At 50.8% G+C, this 27940-nt stretch overlaps 8 protein-coding genes across 8 annotated transcripts; 4 read left to right on the top strand and 4 right to left on the bottom strand.

Moving 5' to 3' along the window:
* Window positions 1–555: 555 nt before the first annotated feature.
* BJY04DRAFT_206680 (putative RNA polymerase II transcription elongation factor (Ctr9)) lies at window positions 556–6177 on the bottom strand (the record flags this gene model as incomplete). The annotated part of the gene is made up of 4 exons (XM_073713749.1): window positions 556–3282; window positions 3353–4243; window positions 4944–5259; window positions 5330–6177. 4 exons carry the CDS (start codon window positions 6175–6177, stop codon window positions 556–558), a joined length of 4782 nt encoding a protein of 1593 aa, XP_073572901.1.
* Window positions 6178–6535: 358 nt separating this feature from the next.
* Window positions 6536–8805, top strand: BJY04DRAFT_185764 (NADH kinase POS5). Its single transcript, XM_073710808.1, has 4 exons — window positions 6536–6885; window positions 6956–7223; window positions 7280–7394; window positions 7449–8805. Exons 2-4 carry the CDS (start codon window positions 7079–7081, stop codon window positions 8515–8517), a joined length of 1329 nt encoding a protein of 442 aa, XP_073572900.1. The 5' UTR covers window positions 6536–6885; window positions 6956–7078; the 3' UTR covers window positions 8518–8805.
* Window positions 8806–9564: 759 nt separating this feature from the next.
* BJY04DRAFT_185761 (serine/threonine protein kinase CLA4) lies at window positions 9565–13604 on the top strand. The gene is made up of 5 exons (XM_073710807.1): window positions 9565–9869; window positions 10076–10199; window positions 10314–12345; window positions 12398–12497; window positions 12553–13604. Exons 2-5 carry the CDS (start codon window positions 10180–10182, stop codon window positions 12963–12965), a joined length of 2565 nt encoding a protein of 854 aa, XP_073572899.1. The 5' UTR covers window positions 9565–9869; window positions 10076–10179; the 3' UTR covers window positions 12966–13604.
* A 208-nt stretch (window positions 13605–13812) lies between these two features.
* On the bottom strand, window positions 13813–18155 carry BJY04DRAFT_206677 (uncharacterized protein; the record flags this gene model as incomplete). Its single annotated transcript, XM_073713748.1, has 4 exons — window positions 13813–15666; window positions 15724–15873; window positions 16147–16521; window positions 16572–18155. The coding sequence occupies 4 exons, from the start codon at window positions 18153–18155 to the stop codon at window positions 13813–13815; spliced, it is 3963 nt and encodes a 1320-aa protein (XP_073572898.1).
* A 471-nt stretch (window positions 18156–18626) lies between these two features.
* On the top strand, window positions 18627–20106 carry BJY04DRAFT_185756 (rRNA-binding ribosome biosynthesis protein RPF1). The gene has a single exon (XM_073710806.1). It carries the CDS (start codon window positions 19062–19064, stop codon window positions 19962–19964), a length of 903 nt encoding a protein of 300 aa, XP_073572897.1. The 5' UTR covers window positions 18627–19061; the 3' UTR covers window positions 19965–20106.
* Window positions 20107–20285: 179 nt separating this feature from the next.
* Window positions 20286–21421, bottom strand: BJY04DRAFT_216793 (class I SAM-dependent methyltransferase; the record flags this gene model as incomplete). Its single annotated transcript, XM_073715860.1, has 2 exons — window positions 20286–21258; window positions 21312–21421. The coding sequence occupies 2 exons, from the start codon at window positions 21419–21421 to the stop codon at window positions 20286–20288; spliced, it is 1083 nt and encodes a 360-aa protein (XP_073572896.1).
* A 1210-nt stretch (window positions 21422–22631) lies between these two features.
* BJY04DRAFT_32994 (aminoacyl-tRNA hydrolase) lies at window positions 22632–23534 on the top strand. The gene has a single exon (XM_073720147.1). The coding sequence runs from the start codon at window positions 22864–22866 to the stop codon at window positions 23437–23439; it is 576 nt and encodes a 191-aa protein (XP_073572895.1). The 5' UTR covers window positions 22632–22863; the 3' UTR covers window positions 23440–23534.
* A 1-nt stretch (window position 23535) lies between these two features.
* On the bottom strand, window positions 23536–24886 carry BJY04DRAFT_33054 (amphiphysin-like protein RVS161). The gene is made up of 6 exons (XM_073720148.1): window positions 24788–24886; window positions 24670–24720; window positions 24502–24547; window positions 24373–24446; window positions 24169–24316; window positions 23536–24113 (listed from the first exon to the last, which is right to left on the bottom strand). The coding sequence occupies exons 1-6, from the start codon at window positions 24798–24800 to the stop codon at window positions 23660–23662; spliced, it is 786 nt and encodes a 261-aa protein (XP_073572894.1). The 5' UTR covers window positions 24801–24886; the 3' UTR covers window positions 23536–23659.
* Window positions 24887–27940: the final 3054 nt, after the last annotated feature.

Here is a 27940-nt window from a genome sequence, read left to right as displayed (position 1 = left end):
GCACCTACGTAATGCTGGCGAACCACCATCTAGTAAAAAACTTCACAGACACGTATAGACTTTGGAAACTCCGGCAGATACGAACCGAAGAGTCGTCAGGTTAAACAGGGCCAACACGCCCATATCCGATCTGTAAAAAGTTGAGACCCCTTTGTCTTCGCCAAATTCAATAGTCTGATAGAGCTGAACACCGAGCCAGTGAAATTGGCATCGGTCTCGTACTCTTCTTGATCATCAGCGCTGTCATACTGAAAGTAGTCCTATTTGAACGATCGATCTTCAATCCCCTATCAAGACTCCAGATCGCAAGCTACCGGGAAAGGAGATCAACTGCCCAGATTTCGGATCTTGTGTATTGCACATTGCACGCATTAAACTCAATATAATGCTCAACCAAGCTGGAACAGGTACACCCATACCAACGCCGAAAGACATATCGTATGGGACAAGAAAAAAGAAAAGAAACAAACAAACATATGGAGAGTAAACTACATGGACATGAAATAGATGACGAGTAAAACGCAGAAAGATGAAAGAAGACGAAGAATGGATGAACTACTCATCGCCATCCTTCATTTCTGTGTCCTCCTCGTCTTTCTCGCTGAATAAACCTTCATCTTCTTCGCCATCACCAGCAGGCGGTGCGACCTCCTCCTCTTCGTCCTCATCGTCATCTGCAACCCGCCTTGAGACTTTCGCTCTCCGCCTCTGCACGACATCTTCATCATCTTCCTCATCACCAACAGCCGGTATGCCCGCAGCCTCTTCCTCATCATCCGAATCAACCACCATTTCGGAACTCTTATACTTGCCCTGTGCCTTCCCTCCACCCCCAGCAGCATGCCTCGACCTCCTCTCCAAGCGTCTCCGCTTCTTGGGCGCGCTCTCTTCCTTCCCACTCTCATCAGGCTCAGAGCTCCGATCGCCACCCGCAGCACCTCCATCATCATCATTGATAAAGTCGTCCTCATTGCGACGTCCCTTCTTGCGTTTCCCACCGCCACCAGTGCGCTTCTTCCTCTTGACCTTCTCGCCGGTTTCAGACTCTGTTGTGAGCTCGGCTGCTTCACGGGCTCGTTCTTCCTCCGCGCGCTGGGCAGCAAGTTTCTGTGCTTCCTCAACGAGCTGCTGGCGCTCTTCAGCGACGCGCTGTTTCCGCTCCCTTTCAGCTTCTTGGGCCTTTTGGACTTCAGCCTCGCGGCGACGAACCTCGGCTTCACGGGCTTCGCGGGCTTGTTGTAGTTTAGCGGCGTTCTTCTCTTCGTACTCCTTTTGGCTCTGAAGAGCGCGGTCCAGCTGTTTGATGATTGTCTTGGACATGTTGGCGCGTTGCTCTAGGGATTCGGCAGGATAAGGCGGGTTCTTGACCTGGGCGATACGCCCAAATGTCTCAACAGCTTGACGGAGACCCTCGGCAGCGTCTTCGACGTCTTGCACGGTGCGCTGTGTTTCAGGGAGGCTGTAGGTGAGGGAAGCGATTTGGTTTTGGACAAAAGCAACGTTGAACTCGAGGTGGGCTTGCGTGGGAGCCACGGAGTGCGCCCGCTGTGCGTAATCGAGGGCTGTTTTCATGGCAACGAGACTCATTTCTTGCTTGCCCCTTAGAAGCCAGACACGGCCGAGACACGCGAGAATTTGGGCGTCGCGGGCGCGGTCTTTGGAGAGAGCGGCCTCATAGTGCTCGATTGAGCGAGAGTATTGGCGTAGTTCTGCGTAGACGTGACCGAGATTGAGATATACACTGGCGTCTTTAAGGGAGTCGCGAATCTTAGAGAAGACGTGCACTGCCTGGCTGAAGTCTTTCTTGTCGTCTACCAAAGCGATAGCGATACCTTGTGCGGCGTATACGTTTCGAGGATCTAACTGTAGAGCTTTGTCAAAGAACTCGACGGCCCGCTCGTACATCTTGCGTCGCTTCTCTTTCTCCTGATCTGTTTCTCGGCGCATGTCTCGAGCAAAGAGAAGATGTACGTTGCCCATTCCAGTAAGAGAGTACCGATCATGCTTGTCGTAGTATTGCAGTGTGTGCTTGTGATGCCGCTGCTCGTGGTCCTCTGCGATGTTTGACGCCCGTTTCTTAGACTTACTTAGGTACCACCCAAACAGGGCCCGAACCTCAAGGTTGGTCGAGTCAGTCTCGTAAAGCTTCGCCATCTTCTTCGGCCCTTCGTCGGTTGGGCTGCGGCGAAGAGCGAGGTATGTCAGTCGTGCATTCGCCTCTGTGTAATCGCTATGCCGCTCAAGGACGTCCTCGTAGGATTTCTTCGCCTCCTCAGACATATCAGATGCTTCATGCGCCCGACCCAGGTTGTACCCTACTGTGGTGAGGAGAGCATCTGTGTCGAAGTCGCTCTCCTTCTCTTGCGACCGTACACAGGCGTCCAGCGCGGCTTGGAACATCACGCGAGCTAGACTTAACTTCTCGCTCTGGTATAGGAAGCAGCCCATGTTGTTGAGAAGTTGCGGTGGGAGTTTCACCCGGAGCGCAGCCTTGATTTCCTCTTCGTCTTCGACACCATCGGGTCGCTCTTCGTCAGGTATCTCGGCTAGTTGCATTTCTTCTAACTGAGTCAAGCACTGCATGCTTTTCTCGGGAGAAGACTGCTCATACAGTCGGGAGAGGTATACCAAGACAGACTCGTCTGGCGTGATCTTCTTGGTCTCATCCTTCCAGAGAGCGCGAACGCCTTCCAGCAGGGTGATGGCCTTCTTGGTCTCAGCCGACTTATCTTCTTTGGTTCCGCTCCTTTGCGCGGCGAAAACTTCTTCAGCGTGGAGAGCTCCAAGGAGCATCATGCATTCTGGGTTCTTGGCTTGTTGAATTATTTTCTCCAATTGGAACTTGGCTCCGTCATAGTCTTTGTTAGAGATCTGCATTTGTACCGAGCCAAATTTAGCCGGGAGATAACCACGGTCACCCCCCCCTCGAGCTTGGTCAGAACGATTGTAGTACTCTGCCGCTTTGGTCAAGTCGCCCTCATAGTGGCACTTTCGACCGAGCAGATACCATCCATCGCTGGCTATTTGCATCACGTCCGTGTTCTCAATCGACTTGCGAGCAAGGGTATCGACTGTTGAGTAGGACTTTCTCAGCAGAAAATAGCTGCCGAAAAGAGCGCAGGTCATGGGATACTCTTTGTCAAGTTTGAAGGATTTTTGTGTGTATTGCGTCATGGCCAGCTTGTACAGGGAGCCGAAGGCTGGATCTGTCGTGGCATGTCGAGAGCTGTCGTAGAGATAGTATACCGCGAGCAGTATATTGGCAACCTTGGAGTCGGGATTCTGTAAACAAGAAGAGTAACGGGATTAGTTGGATTGCGAGAAGTTCCATCAAGGTCATAAATAAACATACCAGTGCTAAAGCACGCTCCCAGGCAACCTTAGCTTGGTCCTTGAAGCCCAATTGCCATAAGCAGCACCCAATTCCAATCCGGGGATCTGGATCTGTCAAGCCGGGCATCCTCATCAAGACTTTCTGGTATTCTTCCAACGCCTCTGCATATCGGCCGAGTAGGTAATGCGCTCTTGCACGTCCGAGGATCGCCATCACATTTCGTCCACCGAAAGCTTTCGACGACTCATCGAATTGTTTGAGAGCTTGTCGCAGCGATTCCAAACGTTCTGAATTATCAACGGCTCCCGGTCGAACCGGCCGTGGGGGGTGCAATGAAGCGCGTAGAAGAGATAGCACACCACGAGCAAGGAATAATGGCGGGAAAGACGGGTTCAAGCGCGAAGCCTCGTTCAGTATCCCCGTCGCCTGCTGGATATAGTAGTCCTTTGTCTTTGCTTCCGATCCCAATCCGCCATCAGACACCACGCGAGGCGCTTGCCGGCCTTTAAGTAGATATAGCCAGCATACCCAGCCCAATAGACCCAGCTTTTCCTTTGTAGCTCCTTGAGCAACCGAGGCGAGACCTCTGTTCAGAATCTCAATGGCATGGTCTATCTGTTTTTGTTTGGCATAGGCAAGCGCGATAATCACCCAGAAGTTCTTCGCCGCTTTCTCGTTCTCTAGCAGTGTGCAGAGTTCGGTTGGGTCGTCGGGGAGCCCTTCTAGGCTGACTTCGACCTCGGTGTCGAGAGTAGATGCGGGAATGTCAATAGCAGAAGGAATGTCCGAGAAGCGAAAGTTGGCCAGAGAGCCAGATAGAGAAAGCGTATCCTCATTGATGCCATTTGAGTATCCGTTTTGCAGAGATGCCATAGTGGAAGTTTGCTGGCCCTGCCGGTTGAGCGCGAGCTAAGAGGCGCGGAGGAGATAAAACTTCGGTCGGAAGAGAGTGATAGGTCCTTGTGGAGAAGCTCAGAGCTCAAGTCATGTTCGTTTTTCCGTATCCAGATTCAACAGTCAAATGCCGAAACTGCCATGTGAGCGCAAGAGAATGTAATGAAGGCTTGAGCTGGCAGTTTTCCGGCGTGCTGTTATTGCCGCGAATCAATAATGGAGCGATTCAGAAGATTTGACGCCTGAGGCTTGAACAGGCCATTGCGTGGCTGTGTTGCACCGCCATCTGTGGCGCTAGCTATGGCTATATAGTTCAGTACTTCAAAGTAGTCAGTAGTATTTCATGCTTGAAAAAGACCCAGTCCTTTTTTCCATGAAGGTCTAAACGGACTCGAATAAAACTAGAACAAAAGGGTCCTGGGGTGGCTTATTAGAACTCAGGGAGCTTCTTGCTTGAACACATCATGTGTACTTCTAAATCTATGGATCGAACGCCTGAGCGGAGAAAATGTTAATTCCAACTCTAATCGGTAAAAATACCTAGTCATCAGTCATAAGGATAGGATATCGTTGACAGTATAGCAAGCCCAAGAGTAGGATGTGAAGTCAAAAATCTGTCCCAGTTTTAAGCATTCGAGCTTCCGACTCCCAACAGTTTCGGAACAACCTGGCAGAGAAAAGCGATGCCAAAGATCACTCTGAATATCCGGCCAACCTCAGTCCAATGCTTCAGCCGAACATGGGCTTCGACATACCCACTCTCGGCCGCCGCTAGCTGCGTGGCGTCTCCATGACCTACATCGATACTACCAGCCAATTCCGATGGGAAGCGTCCGGTTTCAAAGTATTGTTCCAATAGGTTATCCTTTTCAGTCCAGCGAGCCCTGAGCCACTCATCAAACTCTGTCTGATCATCGAGAGGAATGTCTGCAACCGCAAAACGTCTCCAGTGCATATTGACCGAAGTTGGCGGTCGCCCTTGTACATACGTTGACCGGAGTGTGAAATACTTGTCTGCATAACTGCCCCTTCTAACCAGCCCAAACAGCAGACGTCAGCGAACCTTCAGAGCGGGTAAGGAAGACCAAGAGTGCCACTTACGGGGGCCCTTCATAGCCGACAGTACAGTCGTATACCCAGTCAACAGTCCCTCGTAGTTGCTGTAGGCAGAAGAACAATCCGGTCGAACGAGGAAGAACCTGGTGCCGCAAAGGCGGGAATGAGTTCTTTGCACCAAAGGCATCACTTCGCCGTTTCGTGTTTATGGACAGGTTTGTTCCTTCCGGGAAGATCAGGAGCCACATAGGATCAAACTTGAGGACGCCTGAGTCAGAAACAAGGTGCCGTTTCTTCAGTTTTTCTAGACGGTGTTGGAGTCGTGGCTTGTCAGACAGCCATTTTCGAGCCATGAAGATGAAGCCATAGAACATCATACCCTGGCCGAGGATAGGAATGTACTTTAGTGACTCTTTGAGGATGATAAAAATATGGCCATGCATCGAATTGGAGTAAGCGATCCACCAGAGATATATCCAGTCAGTGTAGACCTGATGATTCGCAATCATTACCAGACGTTCTGGAAATGCCGTCTTTAGTCGACCATCCTCGGCAATGTGAATCTGTCCGCGTACACTCTTATCCCCGCTCACCCTAACATAGGTCGGGCAACCCCACTCGGTGAGAGCGGTTATAACTAGGCCGAATGAACGTTTCGTAGACGCCATATAAGCGTAATAGTACTCTTTGTTGATGAGATACAGGGGAGAGCCAATAAACTGCGTCACCAGAATTATGGCGCAGCAGCAGTTGAACCAAGTTGCGAGCAGCAGAGAGCGAAGCACTTGCATAGGGATTCCATGTTTGAGATGTGGCTCACTATCTTTCGAGGTCTGGGGATCGTTTTGTGCTCGAGCCGCCGGCTTCCGCTGTCGAAGTTCTGCACCGTTCATGATGGCGGGGGCTGCGGACTATATAGAGGGGAGCGAAGCACGTCACTATTTCTACTCGAGAACGAGAAGACTGTTTGACCGATAATCAGTTTTTTTTTGTTTGTTTTTCTTCCTCTGCTAGAGCCATCACGCGACCATGTTGCATGGGGGTAGAAGACCGGAAGGTACCATGTTTACTTACTAGGTCAGGTACTCTAAGAATAGCCCGAGTAGGTAGGTGTAGGGCGAGAGAAGGATAGCAGAAGGAATGATGAGTAGGCTAGGCCATTTCATCGGGTAAAGAGAAGGAAAAGAAGAGTAAAATATAAGAAGGGCATTCCAGAAGAATCACATGGGAGACATTGGGAGATCAAAGAGTTTGAAAGCCCAAGCATCCAGGAAGCAGAACGGCTGCTGCACCCGATCTTGTGGACAGCCCAACTTCGGCTAGCAGGAACGCCGCCATGACGTTGGAAGCTGCTAACCTTGCTAAGCCTCCAAGGCGGTCAGCCGAACTTGCAGATCATTCTGGGGTCTTTACTCTTTGAGTCTTTGGACCAAAGACTCTGGAGCTTCGATCTTGAACTCTCGCTGCAACGATAGCTATACATAACCAGATTTCGAATGAATGGGAACATCTCTAAAGCATTGGGAAGCCTTGGACCTAGCCTCTTTCTCTGCTATTCACCCTTTCGCGTGGCGAAAAGGATGCACCACGCTCAAACCTAGGTAAATCCCCACAGCCGGATTTTTAATATATATCGACTTGCTGAGCTGGAAAATGTCATGAGCGCATCAGTTCACGATATATGAGCAGATGTTGACAATATAACTCCACTATTGTCTCTCAATGATTGTTCTGCTGCTTCACCCCTTCCAAAGATAGAGGTCTAATTATTAGGCCGCTCAATTTCCGTCCACAATGCAGCCGGTGGTCTACCGCACGCGGTTTATGATTAGCCACACGCAACTATTATTACAGAGGCGGACCTTTTCAGTTACATCGCGGCGACGAGAAATTCGAGATATAGACTCGCTTCCCGCGCGCTTGATTCCCAGCTACCAAGGTGTGCATTACTCTGAGTGTCCGGCTTTCTTTTGCTGACTCACGCGCAATCTTAAGAGTCAAACGAGAACGACCTACTTTCCCTTCATTGGCCTGCACCTCCTAGGAACGTGTTTGTTGTGAAGAAAGACTGCGCCCCGGAAGTGACTCGGTCGCTGGTCGAGTTCATCAGGTACGACCGGATGAGACACTCAGGAAACACACACTAACCTGTTTGGAACGATAGTCACACCGTCTCTACATATCCTTCCATTGGTGTCATCCTAGAGCCGAAGGTTGCTGAAGAAGTACACTCATCTCTGGCCTTTCCTATTTATACGGCTTCCCTGGATAGGCTGCCTTGTGCATTGCATAAAAAGGTGGACCTAAGCGTTACACTCGGCGGCGATGGGACGATTCTACATGCATCCTCACTGTTCGCCACGTGCGTCAATGTTCCACCAATGCTGTCGTTCAGCATGGGGACTTTGGGGTTCCTTGGCGAATGGAAATTCAATGAATATAAACGCGCATTCCGCGAGGTATACATGTCTGGCGCAGGAGTAGGAGACCGCGCCTCTATCCTTGGGGTACCGCATTCCTCAGGCTCCGAAAGACAATTGGAAGGGATCACTGGATGGTCGTCAATCCGTGGCAAGTCAATGGGACTGAACAGGGGTGCCCGCATCCTTATGCGAAATCGTCTCAAAGTTGCGCTGTATACTGCCGACGGTAATCCCGTTGATGCGGATAAGTGCTCCGAGCCTAGCCAAGGGATAGGAAGTGAGGGTTTGTATGTCATGAACGAACTACTTCTTCACCGTGGAAAGGAGCCACACCTTGCCATAGTGGACGTGTATGTGGGAGGGAGATTTCTAACTGAAGCTGTGGCGGACGGGATCATCATTTCTACACCAACCGGCAGTACAGCGTACAGCCTCAGTAGCGGAGGTAGCATAGTGCATCCTCTGGTGCCGGCCGTGCTCTTGACCCCAATTTGTGCTAGAAGTCTCAGCTTCCGGCCTCTAGTTCTCCCAGCTAGTACACCGATCACACTACGGCTGAGTGAGAAGAACCGCGGGCGGGAACTGGAAGTTAGCATAGACGGTGTCAACTTGACCCAAGGAATGACAGCCGGCATGGAAGCCCGGGTGTGGAATGAAGAGATGCGGCACGGCAAGAACGAGTGGCAAGGAGGGGTGCCATGTGTGATGCGCAAAGTTGTGGGCAGTGAGGCTCATGATAGCGAAGCCCATGATGGGTGGGTAGGAGGCTTGAACGGGCTACTCAAATTCAACTATCCGTTCGGGGAATAATAATAGCCATGGTTTCTAGAAACTCGTTGAAGCTTCTCCACCGTCTTATATATAACAACAGCATATGAACATACGTTCATCGGGACATATACTCCCGGTCCTTAGCACGGTATCAATAGGACCTCTTGAGGTTAAATAATAGTGATTGCGGACAGTTTGCCGAGACTTCCTACGTCAAACACTGCATTGCCATTTTTTTATCGTTTTGACTCGAAAATTGGACAAGGGAAAGGTCTGGAGTGCGTGGGTCTGTTTATAAAACATTGGAAGTGGAGTAGTTAGTAGTAGAACCATTATCATCCATTTAAATGTCCATAAGCGTCCATAAGCGTAAGCTCGTAATCACAAGCATCTGGTAGTAATTGGGCTCTACATAATATTAAGATAGACTTGTACCTCATGTACAGGAACACTGTTGAGAAGGGGGATTTTATCCTACCTAATGCTCCTTGATACCGGAGCAGAGTATGTACGCTCAAGTTAGTACATACTTACATACGTACCGAGGAGTAGTATTGCTTGCGCCTAGGCCTGTGGGGTGCCTCCCTTGATTCAGATATGTGCCGATTTGCATTAAGAATGCCGGATCGCGATCAGATCGCTGTTTCAACTTCCAAGAGGTGAGTCGAGATGAAACATCGCGATGGGCTCGGTTCATGCTCTTGATTGAAGGGCGAACTAGGGTCGCGAATAATTATAAGCTGGGGTTCAGCCACCGTTGGGCAAGGTTGAAACCCTAGGTAGCGGAGACGGAAATTGGAATATTCTTTGGGATCTTGAGCCTGCTTCAATTCAAGTTCTTCCTTAAAAGTGGTTTATATCAAATTGGCGAGTCGAGGGAGGCTCGACACATAAAAATACGTTACCGTTATGATAAAAAGCATTGACTTCAAGAAAAAATAAGAAAAAGATCCAGAGGACAGAATCGAACCGTAAAAGGTAAGTTGATGTTGTTAAAAATGGAAGAGCCGCCGTCTCCTTCAGGGATTCTGGAGCCTCCCGAGTCCCCAGCCGGCGGTGGTGAAACCTCCCGTCTACGCCCTCCACCATCTACAACACTTCCCTCTTTCTCATCCCCTCTCCGGCTCAAGAAGAAGCCTGGATTCATCACCAGTCCGTCCCTCTTGACCTTCTTCTTCTCTTTCCGACTTTGCTCATTCTGTGGCCTGTCCCTCTGATCTTTTACTCAGACGGTGCCCCCCCCGCTCTTTGTTTAAGGAGTTACACCTCCCGATTTGGCCCCTGCTTCTTCTCACCCCGTTGAGACAAAGAATATTTGCAAAGGTGTATCCCGCAGTCGAGATACCGTCGCAAGCGCGGGGGTTATTGCTTTGAATTCCCGATAAGCGTTGGTAAGAACTCAGATCACCGTTGAGGCCCAACCCCTATTATTGTTCAACCGTGTCCCCGTCTCCGACCCCAGGCTTTCACTGGTTGATCCATATCCCCTTGGACATTGGATCCAGGTGCAAATGTGCCACGACCCTTGGATCGCAAGTTTGGCCCTGCGCAGAAGTCTCATTTTTGACGACCCTTAGAATGCTGATACACTTTATAGTCAGCTGTTTGAGTCTTTCACCGACCCTTCGAGTTCAGCCTCCCTCTCACACCCGAGGTGAACCCCCCCAACTGGGGCGCCCGCCATTCGAATCATAACACGGAATGGCTTCATCTTATGGAAAGTAAGTCAACATGAGCTTCCAATCCTCCCCTGGCCTCGCTGTTTGCAATTCGCTTATCAGTCTTGTACGTCACTATTGTAATTGCCAATTCGACATAATTGACTTGTTTCGCAGCATGTATTCTGCAGACCAGTTCATGAACCCTGGCCCCGCCCCTCGCCCGCCAACCGACCGTCCGAAACTCAACCTCTCCGCAAGCACAAACGGTGCAGTCACATCGTTTGGGCAAATGAGCCTAGATTCTCCCAGTACCCCGACCGCAAATCTCTCGCTTTTCCCGAACACCAGCAGTCCTTCTCTTGTTCGGACAAAGACAGACCAGTTAGGCCAGGGTGGTGTGGCTGTGGTTAAAGAGGGCCATGTTCGCTGCAAAGAAGATAAATTTTTGGCTACTTGGAATCAACGATACCTGGTTCTTCGGGAGTCCCGCTTGGACTTCTTGAAAAACGATGCAGGAAAGGTTGTTCTCTCCATTCCTCTATCCGCAGTCACAGGGGTATCTCGCTCAGAAGATACACGTATGGCATTTGAGATCGTCCGTTTAGCGAACCCAAAAGATGCGACATCTAAAACCGCGCTAATTACCCGTGATGTCCCCACGAAAAGCCTGACATGTGAGGTCAAGACGGACGAAGAAATTTACGACTGGATTGATAAGATCTACGAGCGCTGCCCTGGTATGGGAGGTGTAAGTAACCCCACAAACTTCAGTCATCGTGTGCATGTCGGCTTCGATCCGCGAACTGGAGCCTTTGTGGGACTGCCTCCCGAGTGGGAGAAGCTTTTAACTGCATCCGCTATCACCAAGGAAGACTACAAAAAGAACCCGCAAGCTGTTATTGAAGTCTTGGAATTCTACTCGGATATCAAGATGCGCGAACAAAACCCACAATACTACGCCGGCTTGGGTTCTCCTGCTGGCCAGGCGAAGCCATATGGTAACAACACAGTTGGGGGCTCGATCGCGCCTCCAAGGCCGCCTCCACCAGCCCCTTCGCAACGGTTAGATAGCGGCCAATCTTACTCTAGCCGCTCGGCCTCATCCGGCCATTCCCAAAGTAAATCTGGCCCTGATAGAAACATGGAGCAACAGCAGCAGTTGGAGAAGATGAAGGAACTGGCTGAACATGAACGCCGGCGGGTTGAGGAAGATCGTCGTAATCGGCAGCGCGAGGAGGAACAGAGCAGACTTGAGCAAGATGCCTACAATGCCTCTCTACCAAAGTCCCGTGTACCTCTCGCAAAACAAGAACTAGGAGGATATGGGCCTTCTGAACCGTCAATGAATGACCGTTACAAGCCAAGCCGTCCCGCTCCACAGGCCCCTGGCGCTGCTCGTCAGCCTCAAGATTCACCTCGTCAACTGACTGCTCAACGGCCAGCCCCATCCCCTCCAACTGCAGCACAGAGACCTGGCGAGTACGCATCCAATGGCGCACGAGCTCCGGCCTCACGCCATGAGGATCTATCTAGCTCAAGATATGCTCCTCACGATCCCCGGGCTCAAGCGCCAGCCGCTCGCACTCAAAACAACGGCAAGGCTCCGCAGACCCATGGCCCTCCTCCGAGCAAGCTTCCTGCTCCTGTGCAGCCTGTGAAACCCCTGAACATTGCGAACAAACAGGCCTCCAAGAAGACTCCCGATGGCGTGAAGCAGGCAGAGGCTGCTTTGACGAAGAAAGCCGATCCTCACAAGAAGGAGGTCCGCATGTCAGCCATGAGTGAGAATGAAGTAATGGACAGGCTCAGATCCGTGGTCTCCAAGGATAATCCAAATGAATCCTACAGCAAGCAACGGAAAATCGGACAAGGTGCCTCCGGCTCCGTATATGTTGCGCGGGTTAAAGAGAATGCAACTTCTGGTGTTGCTCGCGAGCTCTATCGGCAGTATGGCCCTCGGTGCCAAGTTGCCATCAAACAAATGGATTTGCGCAGTCAGCCACGTAAAGAGCTGATTGTCAACGAGATTATTGTCATGAAAGACAGTCAGCATGCCAATATCGTCAACTTTTTGGATTCCTTCTTCCAGGAGCAAAGCAATGAACTTTGGGTGATCATGGAGTTCATGGAGGGTGGAGCACTGACGGATGTCATTGACAACAACCGTGTGATCCAGGAAGATCAGATTGCTACAATCTGCGCGGAGGTAAGTCAATCTCCGCTCCTTTGAGTTCATCTTTGGCTAACATTTCCATTAGACTTGCAAAGGCTTGGCACATTTACACAGTCAGAATATCATTCACCGCGACATCAAGAGTGACAATGTTCTTCTGGACCGAGCCGGTCATGTTAAGATTAGTAAGTCGTCCTTATTCTCTCTAAAGAGAACCGTCGTTACTGACATATTTACTAGCCGATTTTGGATTCTCTGCGAAACTAACCGAGACAAAGAGCAAGCGTGCCACAATGGTTGGCACCCCGTATTGGATGGCCCCCGAGGTGGTCAAGCAGAAGGAATACGGTCCAAAGGTTGACTGTTGGTCTTTGGGCATCATGGCTATCGAAATGATTGAGTCGGAACCTCCATACCTCAACGAGGAACCTCTCAAGGCGTTGTATTTGATTGCTACGAACGGCACTCCCCGACTGAAGGCGCCCGAGAAACTTAGCAAAGAACTTAAGTCGTTCCTTAGCGTGTGTCTCTGTGTGGCGGTGGACAGCCGTGCTACAGCACATGAACTGCTGGAGCATGACTTCCTCAAGATGGGCTGCAGCCTCGCGAGCCTAGCAGAACTGCTCCGCTGGAAGAAGAACACCGGCCAGTAGTGCGGGATTCGACCACGTCCGTGAAGCGAGTCCGTGCCCTAGATCCTCTATCTTATGATTTACGCGTCCTGCCCCACGCACATGTGGACGACATCTACGCGTCGCCGAAACTTTACGACAACGACATGTGAATATTTCTTGCCCCGAGTGATACAGCTGGCTACACTTTTCACGTTCCTGCGCCGCTTGGCATTTATAAATTTGGCGTTATGTTTTGGCGTTTATTCCCCTTTCTCGTTCCTTCGTCTTGATCTTTGACCTTGAGCCTTATCGACACGTGAACGACGCTGGGTGCAATTCATGCTTTGTGTTGCAATTTCCTCACAACCCGAATAGCTCTCGGTGTTCAGGCCCCCGGTTATGATCCATCAAAATCGCTTTTTGACCTACTACTATACTACTGTGACCGGTGCTCATTCTCCCCACTCTAGGTCACTGAGTACAAGTTCTTCTTGAAAAGGCATACATTTGACTGAAAATAGGATAATCTCCCCATGTTTCTTTCTAAGTGACGAGTCCATGACGGAAATAGTTTGTTTATAAGCAGCCAGCAACTGCCTACCTAGCTTTTGCGTGGAAGAAACAATACATAGACCCCACCTATTCATGTCCCTAGAGGAGAGAATAAATCATATGTTTATTGTCCTGATTTATGTTTAAATAATTATCAATGTCTTTGTTCTAAAAGAGTATATGTATCCTTGTATTCTGTATTATCTGTACACGTACACTCGTAGACATACATATGTATCATTATAGAAGAACAGAAGCCAAGCAAAACTAAACAAAAAACATTCTAAGTTGAGAGAAACAAAATAGAGAAAATAGAGTAGGACATGACTATCATTCACTCCCTAGCGGTGTCAATGCCACCGGTATGAACGTCGCCATCGCCATCACCATCACCGCCACTAGGCTGAGGGCACAACTCTCTAAAGAAGATGCCTTGAAGGATCGACTCGTCCTCGTCTTCCTGCTGGTCCCAGAGACCGGAGTTGATGAGATGGGTTTTCCACGACAGGCGGTCCTCAGCAGAGAGGTCTGTCCATTGCCGTGCGGAATGAAGCGTCGAGTCCGATTCTAAGGAGTATGACTCTTGCGCCGTTTTCGAACCCTCCTCTTCAAGTTTAGAAGCGGGGTTTGGCGAGTGTGGCTCAATGCGAAGTTCGTTGTTTGAGGGGTTGCAGGAGATGAGGAGGGATGGTCCTGACTCGGGAATTATATCCTGGAGAAGCTGGGGCTCGGGTCCGATGACTTCGGGTTCAGCGGATATGCCTTGAGTCGTTAATTGTGACTCTGTGATGGGGGATAGAGGCGAAGGAAGAGGTGGTGGTACGTTGTATGGCACTGCAATGGCGTCGCGGATATCGGGTGGTAAGTACGTGCTTATACCGAGGTAAGGAGGCATGACACCTCTGATCTCTGTAAAAGCCTGGAGGAGGAAGATGACGAGAGCGATGGAGAGTGCAGAGGTGAGGGTACCGAAGATGCCCGTTAAAACGTCGGACTCGCCTGGCCGGACGAGAACGTAGCGTGGGTTGCGGCTTGAGGGCGGCGTAGGGGATAGGGCAAATGTGTGTACGACGACGGTGTTGCCCATGCTCACGGAGGCGAGCTTGACGTATTGTGGAGGTGTTTCGGGGGTCACGGGGTGAGGTGGAGGAGTGAATGGCGAGAAGCATATTCTTGTCATTGAGAACGGGTGAACATCACGGAGAGTCGTATACACTCGGAAACGTGAGTACCCTCTGCTAGTGTTTTCCAGGGTAAGGACCTCAAGAGACTGGTCACTGCCAGAGACAGCAATCATTGATTGCTGCCGGCCCTCAGAGTCGGCCCCTAGGTTGCATACATCGAGACCGAGGCCAATTTTGATCGACTTGCGAAGCTTATATCGACGGGTTATTGTTGCCTGAGAGGCAGCAGAACGTAGATCGAGAAGTACGAGTTCGGCACCCTTCCTTTCCGGGGCGTTTTGGAGAAGCAATAGTGTCGTGGGGGAAAGAAATCGCACTGCACGGAATCTTGGCCGTGGTCCCTTATCATTGGCGCCGGTTAAAGGAGAGTACACGCACTTCACTTCTGGTGCGGCATTCGATCGAGTCTCGGGAGATATGCGACAGGTGAAGACTTCGGTACCATTGGTATACGCCACAGTAAAAAGACTCTTTTCCTCGTGCTGACTAGCTATGTCGATATCCTCCGCCTCCTCGCCGCTCTTCAGACGGATCCTCCCAATTACATCCTTCTCGCTCGGTTTCGTTGTGTGGGCATTGAAGAAGACAATCTCTCCAGACGAAGCCAACCCCGTCGTGATCGCACCAACACGGCTAGCCCCCTCATCCTTCCAAGGTGACAATCGAGTAATCCTTTGATATGTATCTGTTGTGCCTTTCGGCCCAGCAACGGTTCTGAACAGCGACTCCTGCGACAAGCTTATAGTCTGTCCCGGTTTCCGGTCTGTGTTGGGCTCTTGAGAGGAATCTGTCCTGCGAGGAGGGTAGTCGATTTGGAAGGATCGCAAATGCCGGTTCTTGTTTTGTTTCTGCAGCGCGAGGGAACTGTTAATACCGACAAAAGCGACAATAGAGGCGTCGTTGGATCGCGCCACAGCTAGGGAAGTCGCTGAATCCTCATCGCGCGAAAGTTCGATGTCGACAACCTCACTGAGTTCGCGGCGTTTGTAGGCGTTTAGGAGCACCTATATCGAACTTAGTACATACTGGAGCCAGAATTCCAGTATCTGGAGGCCACTTACAATCTTATTCCCCACGCCGCTGCGACCTTCTCCGCCGCCACCGGCAACAAGAAGAAAGGCATGATTGCGCGGGTCAAAGTCGGCGGCGAATAAAGGGCAGGAGAGGGTGAGTTTGGCGGAGGGAATGTTAGGTGCCATCTTAAGGACCACCTGCAAGTCCTATGGCGCAGAAAATGCTTGTTGAACGACTGAGAGGTCGAATAGAAGGTGAAGTAAACGAAGATGAAGCCAACTTGGCGTATGTTTGGCCGGCCGGTATGACGTTTCGGCCTGGATATCTTGGCATCTAACCTACAGTCCAAGTACAAACTTTCGGCTCTATGACCGTACGATATGCTTTAATACTTCTGATTTGACTATGAAGGGGCTCGGAAGAGAATGAAAATTGAATTTTTTTGATAGAAGATTTATAGTCTATTCCACGTCCTGGCCAGTGAACTCGGGCAGGCGCTTCCGGATGTCCTCCCAGGTCTCCTCACCTTCCACCAGGGACTTGAGGGCCTGCAGAATCTCATCCTCACCCCCGCGCACCTGCTTCGTGGAGTCACGGTCACGGAGCGTGAAGGTATTGTCCTTGACGGACTGGAAGTCGACAGTAATACCAAATGGTGTTCCGAGCTCATCGTTGCGGGCGTAACGCTTGCCAATACTGGCAGACGAATCATCAACACGGCTCGAGACGCCCAATCGTCGAAGGCTAGTCGTCAGCCGTTGCACGAGAGGACGGAAGGCGGGGTTTGTAGATAGAGGGACGAGAAGAACTTTAGTGGGCGCAATGACCGGAGGGAAGGAAAGAACCTAGCGTCTAGTAAGTACATAAACAAATCGACCAAGAACGGGAAACTTACACCGCGGGCCTCATCGCCTTCACGGTACCAGTAGACGTGCTCCATAACACTGTATAGGATACGGCCGATACCGAAAGAGGGTTCGATCACATTTGGTGTGTACTCTCGGACATTCTCAACACGTGTGCGCTTCTCGATGTTGATGACGTCCTTCTCGAGCTCAACCTTGCCAGAGGCAACACCCTCGACATCAATTTCAATCTTGCCGTTTGACTGAAGGTCAAGAGACAGCTTCTCTCGAAGCTCCTGGGATAGGGCATCAATGGCAGCTTCAACGGTCTTGCCGTCCTTCTTGAAGCGAGGACCGAACTTCTTCTTGTCTAGGTCGATTTGCCATTCCTCAATCTTCAGTGGCTCAGAACGAACCTCACGGACAACCAAAGGAGCGCCAGTCTTGTTCTTGTGCACGTTTAAGTCATAAGCGCTGCGGTCAGCGCAGCCAACGCACTCAATCCAGCCATAGCTGGTTTGCAGCTCGGCATCCCAGCAATCGCAAGCGTAATGGGCCATCTCATTGGCCATATGCTGGCGGAAACGGAGCTTGGTGGAATCAACACCGAGCTTGAGTAGGAAATGTTGGATGCGGGCAAGGAAATATCCGAGAGTCTCATTGTCCACCAGGCCAGTCTCAACAGCCTTGCCGACTGTCATCTTCTCAGTCTGAGTGCTTCCAGATAGCTGCACTTCACGGTTGAGCAGCGTCAACTCGGTATCCTTGACCTCATCAAACCGAGCATGTTTCTTTCCACCCTCCGGGTCGACAAAATGTTCAATCTCGGCCATGAGGAACTCACGAACACGAAGAAGACCTGCACGGGGCGAGATCTCATTTCGGAACGACTTGCCAATAGATGCTGAAGCGAAAGGCATCGCCTGCTGGTTGAATTCAAGCAGCTTCTGGAAGTTGAGGAACTGTCCCTGGGCTGTCTCAGGACGCAGGTAGCCGGGCATGTTGCTGCTGGGTCCGATCGAAGTTTGGAACATGAGGTTGAAAGCCACGGGAGGAAGGACATTGCCGCCGGTAACAGGATTTCTGATGTCGTACTTGGCGATAATCTGCTCTAATTGAGGTCCGTCAAAGTTATCGATCTGAGCAAGAGTCTCCTCGTATTCCTTAACGACCACATCGTCCAACTTCACGGCCTCGCTCTTCGCCTTCTTCTTTTTCTTCGCCTCCTTCTCCACATCAACGACAACCTTCTCGCCTCGGGCCTCCTTGTCGCCCTTTAGACGAGCCTCAAGCACTTCCTCTACCAAGTGATCCGCACGGAAGATCTCTCCAGTTTTGGGATCCTTACACATCCAATCGGCGAACTTATCGACGTGGCCGCTGGTCTTGAGCACTTCGTGCGGGGTCAACATAGTGCAGTCGACCTCAAGCATATCCTCCTCCAACACGAAGTGTTTCCGCCATGTCTCGACAATATTGTTCAGAACGGCGCAACCGGGTGGGCCATAGTCGTATAGTCCGGAGACACCTCCGTATATCTCGAAGGAAGGTGTATAGAAGAGGCGGCGGCGGAGCATGGAATCGAGAACGGCTCGGTCAACAATTTGACCGGCCTTGGTGTTTAAAGTAGCCATGGCGGACTTCTTTGCGGACTGTTGGGAATTGAGGGCGCGGAGGGAGGGGGGGGAGGAGGAAAAGTGTCTTCTGCTGGCGGGGTACCAGCAGGAAATCTGTCGGCGGGGAAGAAAAAGAAATCGAAACGGCGATTGAGTCATCCGCCGACACGTGAGCCGTTCCTTGATGAAGTCAAGGAAGCTCAGTCCGGGCTAAATGGGGGAATAGATGGGGTGATAAAAGATAAAACCGAGAAGCCCCCGGATCTTAATGGTTATATATGCAAGAGAATCCTCAAAAACGCTCGGTTTCAATGTCAATTGAGATCACTTCAAGCTTCCAGGGGCAGGACTTCGGGTCAGCTCATAGCCTCATACAAAAGCTTCCTGTAATATATGTACGGTTAATACGCGATCTTACCGCCGGTGAAACATTTATCCCCCCAAAAATATCTCCGCAAAAAAAAGTTTAGATTGACGCTGTTGATCACAAGAACACATTCCATATCAACAACGCCCATCATGGTTTCCAAAAAGTCACTGTCAAGGCCTCCGTCAAGCGCGATTATGGACTTCAAAACGCGCAACAAGCAAAAGCGTCAACTCGTCCATATCAAACGAAAGCGCGCCAAGGACGCCGCTCAACGAGCACGACGATACGGAACCAAGAAGGAAGAAGCCAAAAATCCCAAGTTAAAAGAAGAGCGGCTCCGTCGAAATATTCCCCTGACTTTGGACCGCAAGCGTGTCTGGGATGAGGTCGATAGTGATGCTGAGGATCCATTAGGGTTGAGTGTCGATGTCGAGCGGATAAAAAAACAGAAGCAAGAAGAAGAGGAAGAGCTCAACCGTCCGTTAGACTCAGCGTCAGACGACAAAGACAGCGATGAAGAGGAGGACGAAGAAGATGATGACGACCTCGACAGTATGTTGGCCAGCAGCGACGAGGAAGACGAAGAGGATGAAGACGAAGACGGCGAAAGCAAAAAAGAGAACCGCGGTCGCAAGCCCTCCTCTCTCCCCACGGCCACCGAGCGCGCAACGAGTCCATCCCAATCAACTCGGAGCACAAACCTCAATCTCGCACCGGAAGCTCTCGCCGCAAAGTTCCCGTCCCTCTTCTCCCCCGAGTCTCAACGAACCCCGAAGATCCTAATCACCACTTCCCTTAACTCAACCCTTCACCACGAAGGAAAAATTCTCACCAACCTCTTCCCGAACAGCGTCTACATCCGCCGGACCGCACACGCCCACTCACATAAGTTTTCCATTCGAGATATCGCCCAATTCGCTTCCAACCGCGAATACACCACCCTCGTTATTCTGCAAGAAGACGCCAAGAAGCCCTCAGGGCTGGATATCGTCCATCTGCCCAAGGGTCCCATGTTCCACTTCTCCATTAGCAACTGGGTCGAAGGCAAGAGAATTCCCGGCCACGGAAATGCAACCGAGCACTGGCCCGAACTCATCCTTAACAACTTCCGTACTCCTCTCGGTCTTCTCACGGCACACCTTTTCCGTACTCTTTTCCCCCCTCAGCCAGACATCGAAGGCCGACAAGTTGTCACTCTGCACAACCAGCGCGACTACATCTTCGTCCGCCGCCACCGCTACGTTTTCCGCGAGAAGCGCGAGACCGAAAAGGCTGTTGTCGGTGCCGACGGAAAGGAGATAAAGGGCGCCGAGGGTATAAGAACTGGATTGCAGGAGCTCGGACCGAGGTTCACGTTGAAGCTGCGAAGGGTTGATAAGGGAATCCAGAGGGCGAGCGGGCAGGAATGGGAGTGGAAGGGGAAGATGGAGAAGAAGAGGACGCTATTTCAGCTGTGATTGTGTGCTTTATATTCACTTGCATCGCACGGAGTTCGGTTTCAAAAAGAAGTTGCTATCTGGTCTGGGTGTCGAATGTTCTGAATGTGTGTAAATACCACTTTGTAGCTGTTTTTAGACTAATCAACGAAGCATACCTGTCAACTACCAGTGCGAGTGGCCTGCGAAATATACTGTTCGGACTATTATATTCAAGGATATGAGTACATGGTCTAGGCACACCAGGCCGCGCTTTTCATCTATATAAAGAGACATAAAACCAAATGGGTATAAACTACAAACAACCGCCCAAGCTCGAGCCTCAGTCGAGCAAACAGTCAATCATGTCGAATCCACATTCATCTCGTCATCAATCTGCATCAACCGCTGCAGCATATCATTCTTGCGTGGCGGTCGAGTAAATGGTTTTCGAGCCGTTACCGTCTTCACGCAGCATGTACCCCGCCCCGCAGCCAAAATTTCCAGTTTCACTTTCTCGCAGAGGTCTCGGACGCCTTCGGCCGTCCAATTTCCTGTTGCGGTGAGATGGCGCAGGCTATATGCTTCTAGACCCTCAAGGATGGCGATTAGAGCCATCTTCCCGAGGGTTTTCTGGCGGGGTTCCTCGGGCCATAGTCCAACGGGCGTCGTGCGTTCTAGGACACGGACGTCAACAAATCCTGCTTCTGTAAGGGTGCTAGGGAGGAGATGGCGGAGATCGCGCGGGTGGCCTGCGGCGTCGGCGGCGGACCGCATAGCGGCTGCAAATATGCTGAGGTATGAGTCCCCTAAGCCGGGGATGGAGACCGAATCAGCAGCGAGATCTGCGTCGCTGATCTCGATATATCCACCCGGAGTAAGATGGCGGAAGGCTTGCTGATATATAGACGACCAATCCGAGAAGGCGCCCGCCATGCCGCGGAGATGAATGAAATCGAATGGCTCATGGTACGTCCACTCGTCTCGGGCGTCGTCAAGCTGAAAGCTCACATTCGGAAGATCGATGGTGCTACCGAGACCGCTATCGAAGACACCAATGTCCGTCGCGATGATTGTAGCGCTGGGATATGCGGCGCTCATCTCAATGGCCCAATCACCGGGCCCTGTGCCAATATCTAGGATACGGGGGTTCTTTTTGGCGAGGGGCACGTTGATCAGGTTGCCGTCGAAGAGGAGGAGCATAATCTGATGGGCGACGTTCAGTCGGGTTTGTTCAGCTTCATCGCAGGGCATGAAATATTCCGAGTTGGAATACAGCCGGCCATTCTCAAGTACAAATTCAATGTTTTGGGCTTCGAGCGACTTTGTAGATTTTCTGCCGCGGTTAGTTTCTGATTTGCATGTAGTGGAGGGATGAGGGATGCCAACATTGAGATCTCGTCAGAATCTGTATCAGAATCTGGATCCGGTTCCTCTTGGTCCGTCCACGGACGCTTTCCGGTTGTTTTGGCAGGGCCCGTCTCGGCAGATTCAGGCATAGTTCTGGTTGGCTGTGGGACGGCTGCCTCGTCCATGACATGACGAACTCTGACAAGCGACCATGTATAATATAGTTAGCAGCTTGGCAGATTGGAAGGCTGGAGAGGAGGAAGCAGAAAAACAGAACGATGGAGCTCAGACATGGGCGGGGGATGGAGAACAAATAATACCAAGCATGGTGTTGGCGGGATCTAGCGGAGAGTGAAGGGAGCAAGCGAAGTATGAAAGGAAAAGCAGGATGAAACAAGGGGAGAGGAAAAGACCCAGATGATTTGATGTTCTTTTCTGTCTAACTCGAACTTAATTATGGGACGGAAGATGCCATTCCATTGAGTGCTTGCACTTAGCTTGCCGGGCTAAAGATTTAGTATTAGTAGAATCAATCAATCAATCAATCAATCCCTCCTTGGGTGTGACAGCTGTACCAAACGAGGCTCTCGAACGCCTACCGACAAACGAGTTTCAGCTTTCCCCACCTCCCAGACTCTTGGATTTAACAAACAGGAACCCAAATCATGCAATCGCCCATTGTTTTTCCTCTGAGCACCGCACGCGGAAAGCGAGCGAGCCTGACAAGGTCCTGAAGTCTAGACTCAAATCACAGTGTCGATCTTCCACACTTAATATGACAGCAATAATGGCAGCAAATGAAGCCCCCCAGGCGGATCAGTATCTTCGTACTTCTGACAGATTGACGTAGAGTATTACCGTATACTCGGGCACCCATGAGGCATCACCACAGACGTAACATTACTCACCTATCACCGCCCATTGCCTGCCTGCAGCACAAAAACGTGCAGCAATCGGAACGCAGAACGCACCTGCAAAGCAGGCCCGTGAAGGTTCGACGCCGGATTTGCCAACCCCAGACATCCGAGTCATTCCACGATAGGCAGGACTCAGGGAGGAACAACCAACTTGAAAGTTCCAACCAGGTTCTAGCCAAGGCGAGCTAACGGATAATAACGATCCTTTCATACCGGAAGCTGGCTCGTGTAGCCCCGCGCTCCTGGGACCACCGTCGCCGTCTTTGTATGGCCGGGTGTCGTGGTGCAGGGTCGAAAATCGGTCCAACACGGCACGAACCCTGGCAATGAACCTGGACTCTGGAGCCACTGGTCGGACCCGACGGAGCGGAAGAAATGGGGAGAGGGCATTCCAATCAGATCTAAAGCTTGGTGATGTGCTGTTCGAGCTCCCCAGGGATTTGAAATCCAAATATACCTGACTCGACCAACCCGTCGATCTCCCGCCGCAGCATTCCGCTCGGGAGTCGGGACAAAAAAAAACCCTCGAATTTGTCAATGCCTCCGTCCCTGCTTCTCCACAAGATCACCACAAGGCACAAGCGAATCAAACCTTCATAGCCCACGGGCACACATCCCTCGGAGCTCGATCGTTTCCGATACTCCAAGCACAAGGAAAAGAAAAGCAAACCAGAATGTCCCGAGTCCCTCTTCGCTCGCTCTTCATAGCGTCGATCGGGAACCCTGGCAAATACCGCAACACGCGCCACAGCGCAGGCCACATCCTCCTCGAAGCCATCGCTCCCCTCCTCTCTACACATCTTCCTCCGGTCTATACAACATGGCAGAGTCCGTCCTACATGAACGAGTCCGGCAAGAAGCTCATCCGCGAACTCGAATCCTACAAACGAAATGACACCCTCTCAACACCCCTAACCCTCGTTATCCTCCACGATGAACTCGAGAAGCCGCTCGGCAAAATAGTGGTCAAGCGCGGGGGTCCAGAAAAGGCGAGTCTGCGCGGTCATAATGGGCTGAAGGATATTTTCCGCTGGCTGGAGAAGAAGCAGATGTACCCCGCGCTGTCGGTTCTGCGGGTTGGGGTTGGCATTGGGCGGCCTGAGAGCCGGAGCCCGGAGGATGTTTCTAATTATGTGCTCGCGGCTATGGAGGGGAGGGAGTTGGAGGCTGTAAAGAGGGCGGCGACTTTTGTCGTGGATACCCTGGTTGAGGAGGCTTGGGGAAGTGAGAAGGGGATTCCGACGCGATAAAGTCGCTGGGCGCAGAAGCTCTAGCGCAAACCCGTATAATATGACTGTGCATTATTAAGAACAATAGATAGATAGATACCCGAGCAATTCATGGTTTAATTTTACCCAGCAGCGATTGGTATGGATTGGCTAAGAATAATGAAATAGAGGACATATCAGCGTACAAATGAATTACGGTTGCTATCATACCAACCAAGTGAGCCACATCAAAAGACAGCCCTTAGACAGTACCCGCTATGCTCAAATCCCGAATCTCCTGCAGCACCTCTTCCACCCTGTTGTCCAGATCACCACGAGCATATTGATCTCTTGTCTCCGCATCGAGATACTGTTGCACCTGAGCCATACGCGAGTATGCTTCCGCACAGAAACGCAGTTGAATCTTCACCAAGGCTTCGAAACTCGGGTCGAGGTAGGGAACACGGAGGTCGATCAATTGAGGAAGTTCGTTGAATAATTGTTCGTTTAGCTGTTCGTACGCCTGCTTGGCCATCTCTAGTTCGCGCTCTGTGCGGGGTAGCTTTGTGGCATCCTTGTCGGGTTTCTCAACCAGTCGCTTGACCTTGGCCCTCATCGCATCGTAATCGAGCAACTTGTTGTTTCGCTTCTTAATGCATTCATTGACATCAGGGAAGTAGGCACAGAAGCGGGATATCGGTTCGAGCACAGTTGATCTGGTGCAGGTCAGTCAAGGTTGCAAACGCATCCATCACTAAAGGGGATCTGCACCTGTAAGGACCATCCAGCGCTTTGATTGTTTCGGCATCCAAGTCTTCGACGGCCTGCTTATAACTCCTGCTCACACCATCCTTGGCACCGGCGTCGCCGTAGAAGGCATCTATCGTCTCTGCAATGCGCATTTGCGAAGCCGTCATTGCTAGGAGAAATGAATCAGCACGCCCCGTCCGGAATCATCAACCAGTGTCGACCAACCTCGAAGTGAGTCCAGATAACCCTTGGCTTCCTTTTGTAGGCGGTTCGCAGCAGCCTCCATAGTCCGGTATCGTCTGCAGCGCATCTATTAGACACTCGTCGTTCCGTATGACTTCCAAATTCTCATACCGTTCCTCAATCTCATAATCACGATCATTTGTCTTCTCCACATGACCTGCACACCGCAAATAGCAATATAAGTAACCGCTTTCATCTCGTATCCGGACATCTCGACCCAAGTACATCGGTTTCTGCGGGTGTTTCACGGATGTGGCTGCGGGGCAAGTTGAAACATACCCGTCTTCATCATCACCTGCGTCGTGGCACGGTTCACATTCTTCTTAAAGCCTGTATACAACGCCTTTATCAGCATGATCTCCTCGGGAGGCCATCAAGCCACAAGTTGATCGCGTACCTGCCCAAGACATGATGGGCGCTTAATCAATCGTATTGTCAATTCAGCGACAGGGTGAATGACAGTCGTGAGTGATTCAAGCGCAAAAGTTGCAAGGCGGTATATAGTTATTTGTTAATAGAGCCGATGAATCAAATGTGAACGACCGTGGAGTTGAAGATCCGAGGGGAAATCAAGGCTGAAGCCTAATGCGGGACGATGATGATGTTCTTGTTCTCTAAAGTGGCTGTGATGTGGCTGTGGCTGTGTATTTTGATTACGGCTTGTATCATACTGGCAATTTCAGCCGCTGGATCTATAGTTCGCACCAATTTAATGCCAATGTCGAATCTATTGCGATTGAAGGGCATTTATGTTGTATAAATATTACTAGATCCACTAGATACTTCTCGAAGAGAAGATGGATACTCTGTTTTGTGTTGCGAAGCGTGTCTATATTGCCTTGGTTGCTGTAATCACGAAACGAGCCGGCGACACGGAGTATGCCCAATATTGTTCTGGCCGTGTATCTGTCCTTTTATTCAGCCAAATAGAATTTAAAAGCATTAACCATGTTCAGCTAGCATAATATTTGAATTCTGGTATGGGCAATGGTCTCTCAGGCGACGTCAAAGGCCTAGCGACATGCTCATCTTGGGTCGGCTGGGCTCTGAGGCCTGACAATCGCTATTGAACATATCATGAGCAAGAAGGCTGCGTCCTGGAACATCGCTTGCTTGACTTTGTAGATGATAGTCAAACTGGCGGGTAAGGAGCAGGCATCAAGTCATTTTACACACACCTGGCGCATCTGTGTCTTGCAGTGATGTGGTATCAGCCAATATGAGAGGTTGTGAAGTACCTTTTCTAGTAGCGAAGCTTTAGAACCAGTATAGCTGACAGTTGAGTGACTGTGAAAAGAAAGACATAGCTAGTATGTAGCACATATTTGCTGGATTGAATGCTAGAGTAGGTACTGCTGGAAGTACTGGTTCGATGTCATGAGAAGCCGCATACTCGACCAGCGGAAGGGCGCCGCCCCTGCAGAGAAAGCCAAACCACGAACTCGCAGCGGAACTGTAGCTATCGATGCTTGTTCTCAAGGACAATCCACTCATCCAAAAGCTTCCGCAGATAAGTTTTGGTCGGACATTCTAAGCACTTATGTGTCTTCGGGTCGAGTTTGCGGACTGCTGCGCCGAGTTCGAAGTTGGCACACTGATCCTTTTTCCTTTAGTCACTTTGCGAGCAACGCAAGCTGAGTTTAGAGAAAATCATGCGCCAGAGCTGAAGTATCGGGGTTGGGTGTTTGGCTGTTTGAATACTCTCTGCAACTTGTCGACTTGTCAGCTAGGTTGCAGACCAGCGAGGTCGGATAGGACCTCGAAGAGAGCTGAGCTTCCAAGGTCGATTGGTTTGGCTTCCACGGCCAGCCAAAGAAGTATCTGCAGTAGGCGCATGTACGGAGTATTGGAATGCAGTGAGAAGGTCGGCTGCCCTGATATTTAATCTGACGTCAGGGAAAGCGTTTCCCCTCTCCGCTGACCTCTGCTGCGCCATCTTCCAAGCGAACTTTAGCCATGATACAGACAGAAGGCAACCTACCTAACTGGTACTTGTGGTCTGGTAATTACAGAACATGACATGTTACAGAGCTAAACCACAGCACAGCCCTATGGAACAAAACAATGCCTAACGGCTCGGGGTTTCTTTGTGTGGCTTGCACTAGTCAGATGATCACAAATGCAGAACAGCAGCGCGCATAAATTCGAAAACAATCTGTCCTATCATCGAGAAGATTTGGTCGCTCAACAGGAACAGGTGATATTTGGCATGCACGGGCGTCCGATAGCCACGGTTTGCTTGAAGAAGCGGACTGTGTCCCCCAGACTCGTGGTGAAGGATTGACAACCTTGACCGAAAATCGTTGAACCGGAAGGCTGGTTCTTAAGGCTCTTCGTTAAATTATACATGGATCTCGAGATATACCATGAGTATGCTCTCGGATTCTACTTATATCTTGTTTGGCGGCCTTGATCACAGCACACACGCTTCGACACTGCACGCCCTGCTTGTGTTTGTGTCCATTGCCTTGCCCCGGTGAAGGCTAGACCTCTGCACCGCAGAATTAATGTGCTACTAAACTGGATAACGCTCCGGTCCGAATCTGAAGGCAAGATCTGACCCGGGCTCGGCCCAACGTGCTGAACATGCGACTCCGTACATCAGAGAGTCAGTCCCATGCAGTGTACGGCCTTGCAGCTGCTGTCTCACAGTTCGCTATAGTGGCATGAATCTTGTTGCCTGTTCACGCGAGGTCCATTGTACTCTCAGATGGAATCGAAGGGCTGGGCTATTGATCAAATCTCCCCGAAGGGAGAATGCGGTGTCCGCGGATTCAGCGTTGGTTTCGATACGAACACGGAGATGTCCGCAGTGGATCATACAGCTAGGAAATGTTCATAATACATGCGCCAGGCAGCCACTTTCAAGACAGCAGCGCTCGCCTTCGCACCTTCGTTGAGTTCGTGTTGGCTGTCACAGTCTCTTGGGCAAGATACGGTGTGGCCGGTGTGGTACAGACTGGAAGAAACTAGTTGCACTGGGTGAGTGTCTAGCCCTTTCACCGGTGCAGCACTTCTCGGCGCGTCTAGCTGGTTTGCGAATTGAACGAAGGTAGCTTATCGGACGCGGTAAATGCAGGCTAACCGTATCTTTTCAGAGTCATCATCGCCCAGTTCTCACTTCAACGGACAACGCTTCGGTAGAGCGGCATGCCAGGACATCTCATGGCTCTGACGCAAGATGAAGACTTTGCGCCGGATGGTTGCCCAGATTAGCCCATGTTTCACACTCACATATTAGTGCAATGTGCATAGGATCACAAGCAGGTAAGCTCAAGGTTTTGGGTCAACGTGCATACCCCTACCGACATGCCCCTTGCTGCTGAGCCGTACCAGGAGGATAGACCTAGGCTAGATCTATGCCGGCTTCTGTTGTTGTTCTATGCATGTCAGCAAACCCAAAGCCTGAGGTAGCATTGAACAGACAGAGCTGGGTGTCTAAATATTTACTACCACGCTACGAATTGGAGTTACACCCGCGACAATGTCACTTAGTTCTGAGAGATTGGGATTGAAATACCCGGAGTCGGCCACAACTGTAGATCTAAAG

The sequence above is a fragment of the Aspergillus karnatakaensis genome (assembly GCF_047715665.1).
Source record: "Aspergillus karnatakaensis strain CBS 102800 unplaced genomic scaffold BJY04scaffold_16, whole genome shotgun sequence".
NCBI lineage: Eukaryota > Fungi > Ascomycota > Eurotiomycetes > Eurotiales > Aspergillaceae > Aspergillus > Aspergillus karnatakaensis.
This window is presented reverse-complemented; position numbering and strand designations above follow the sequence as displayed.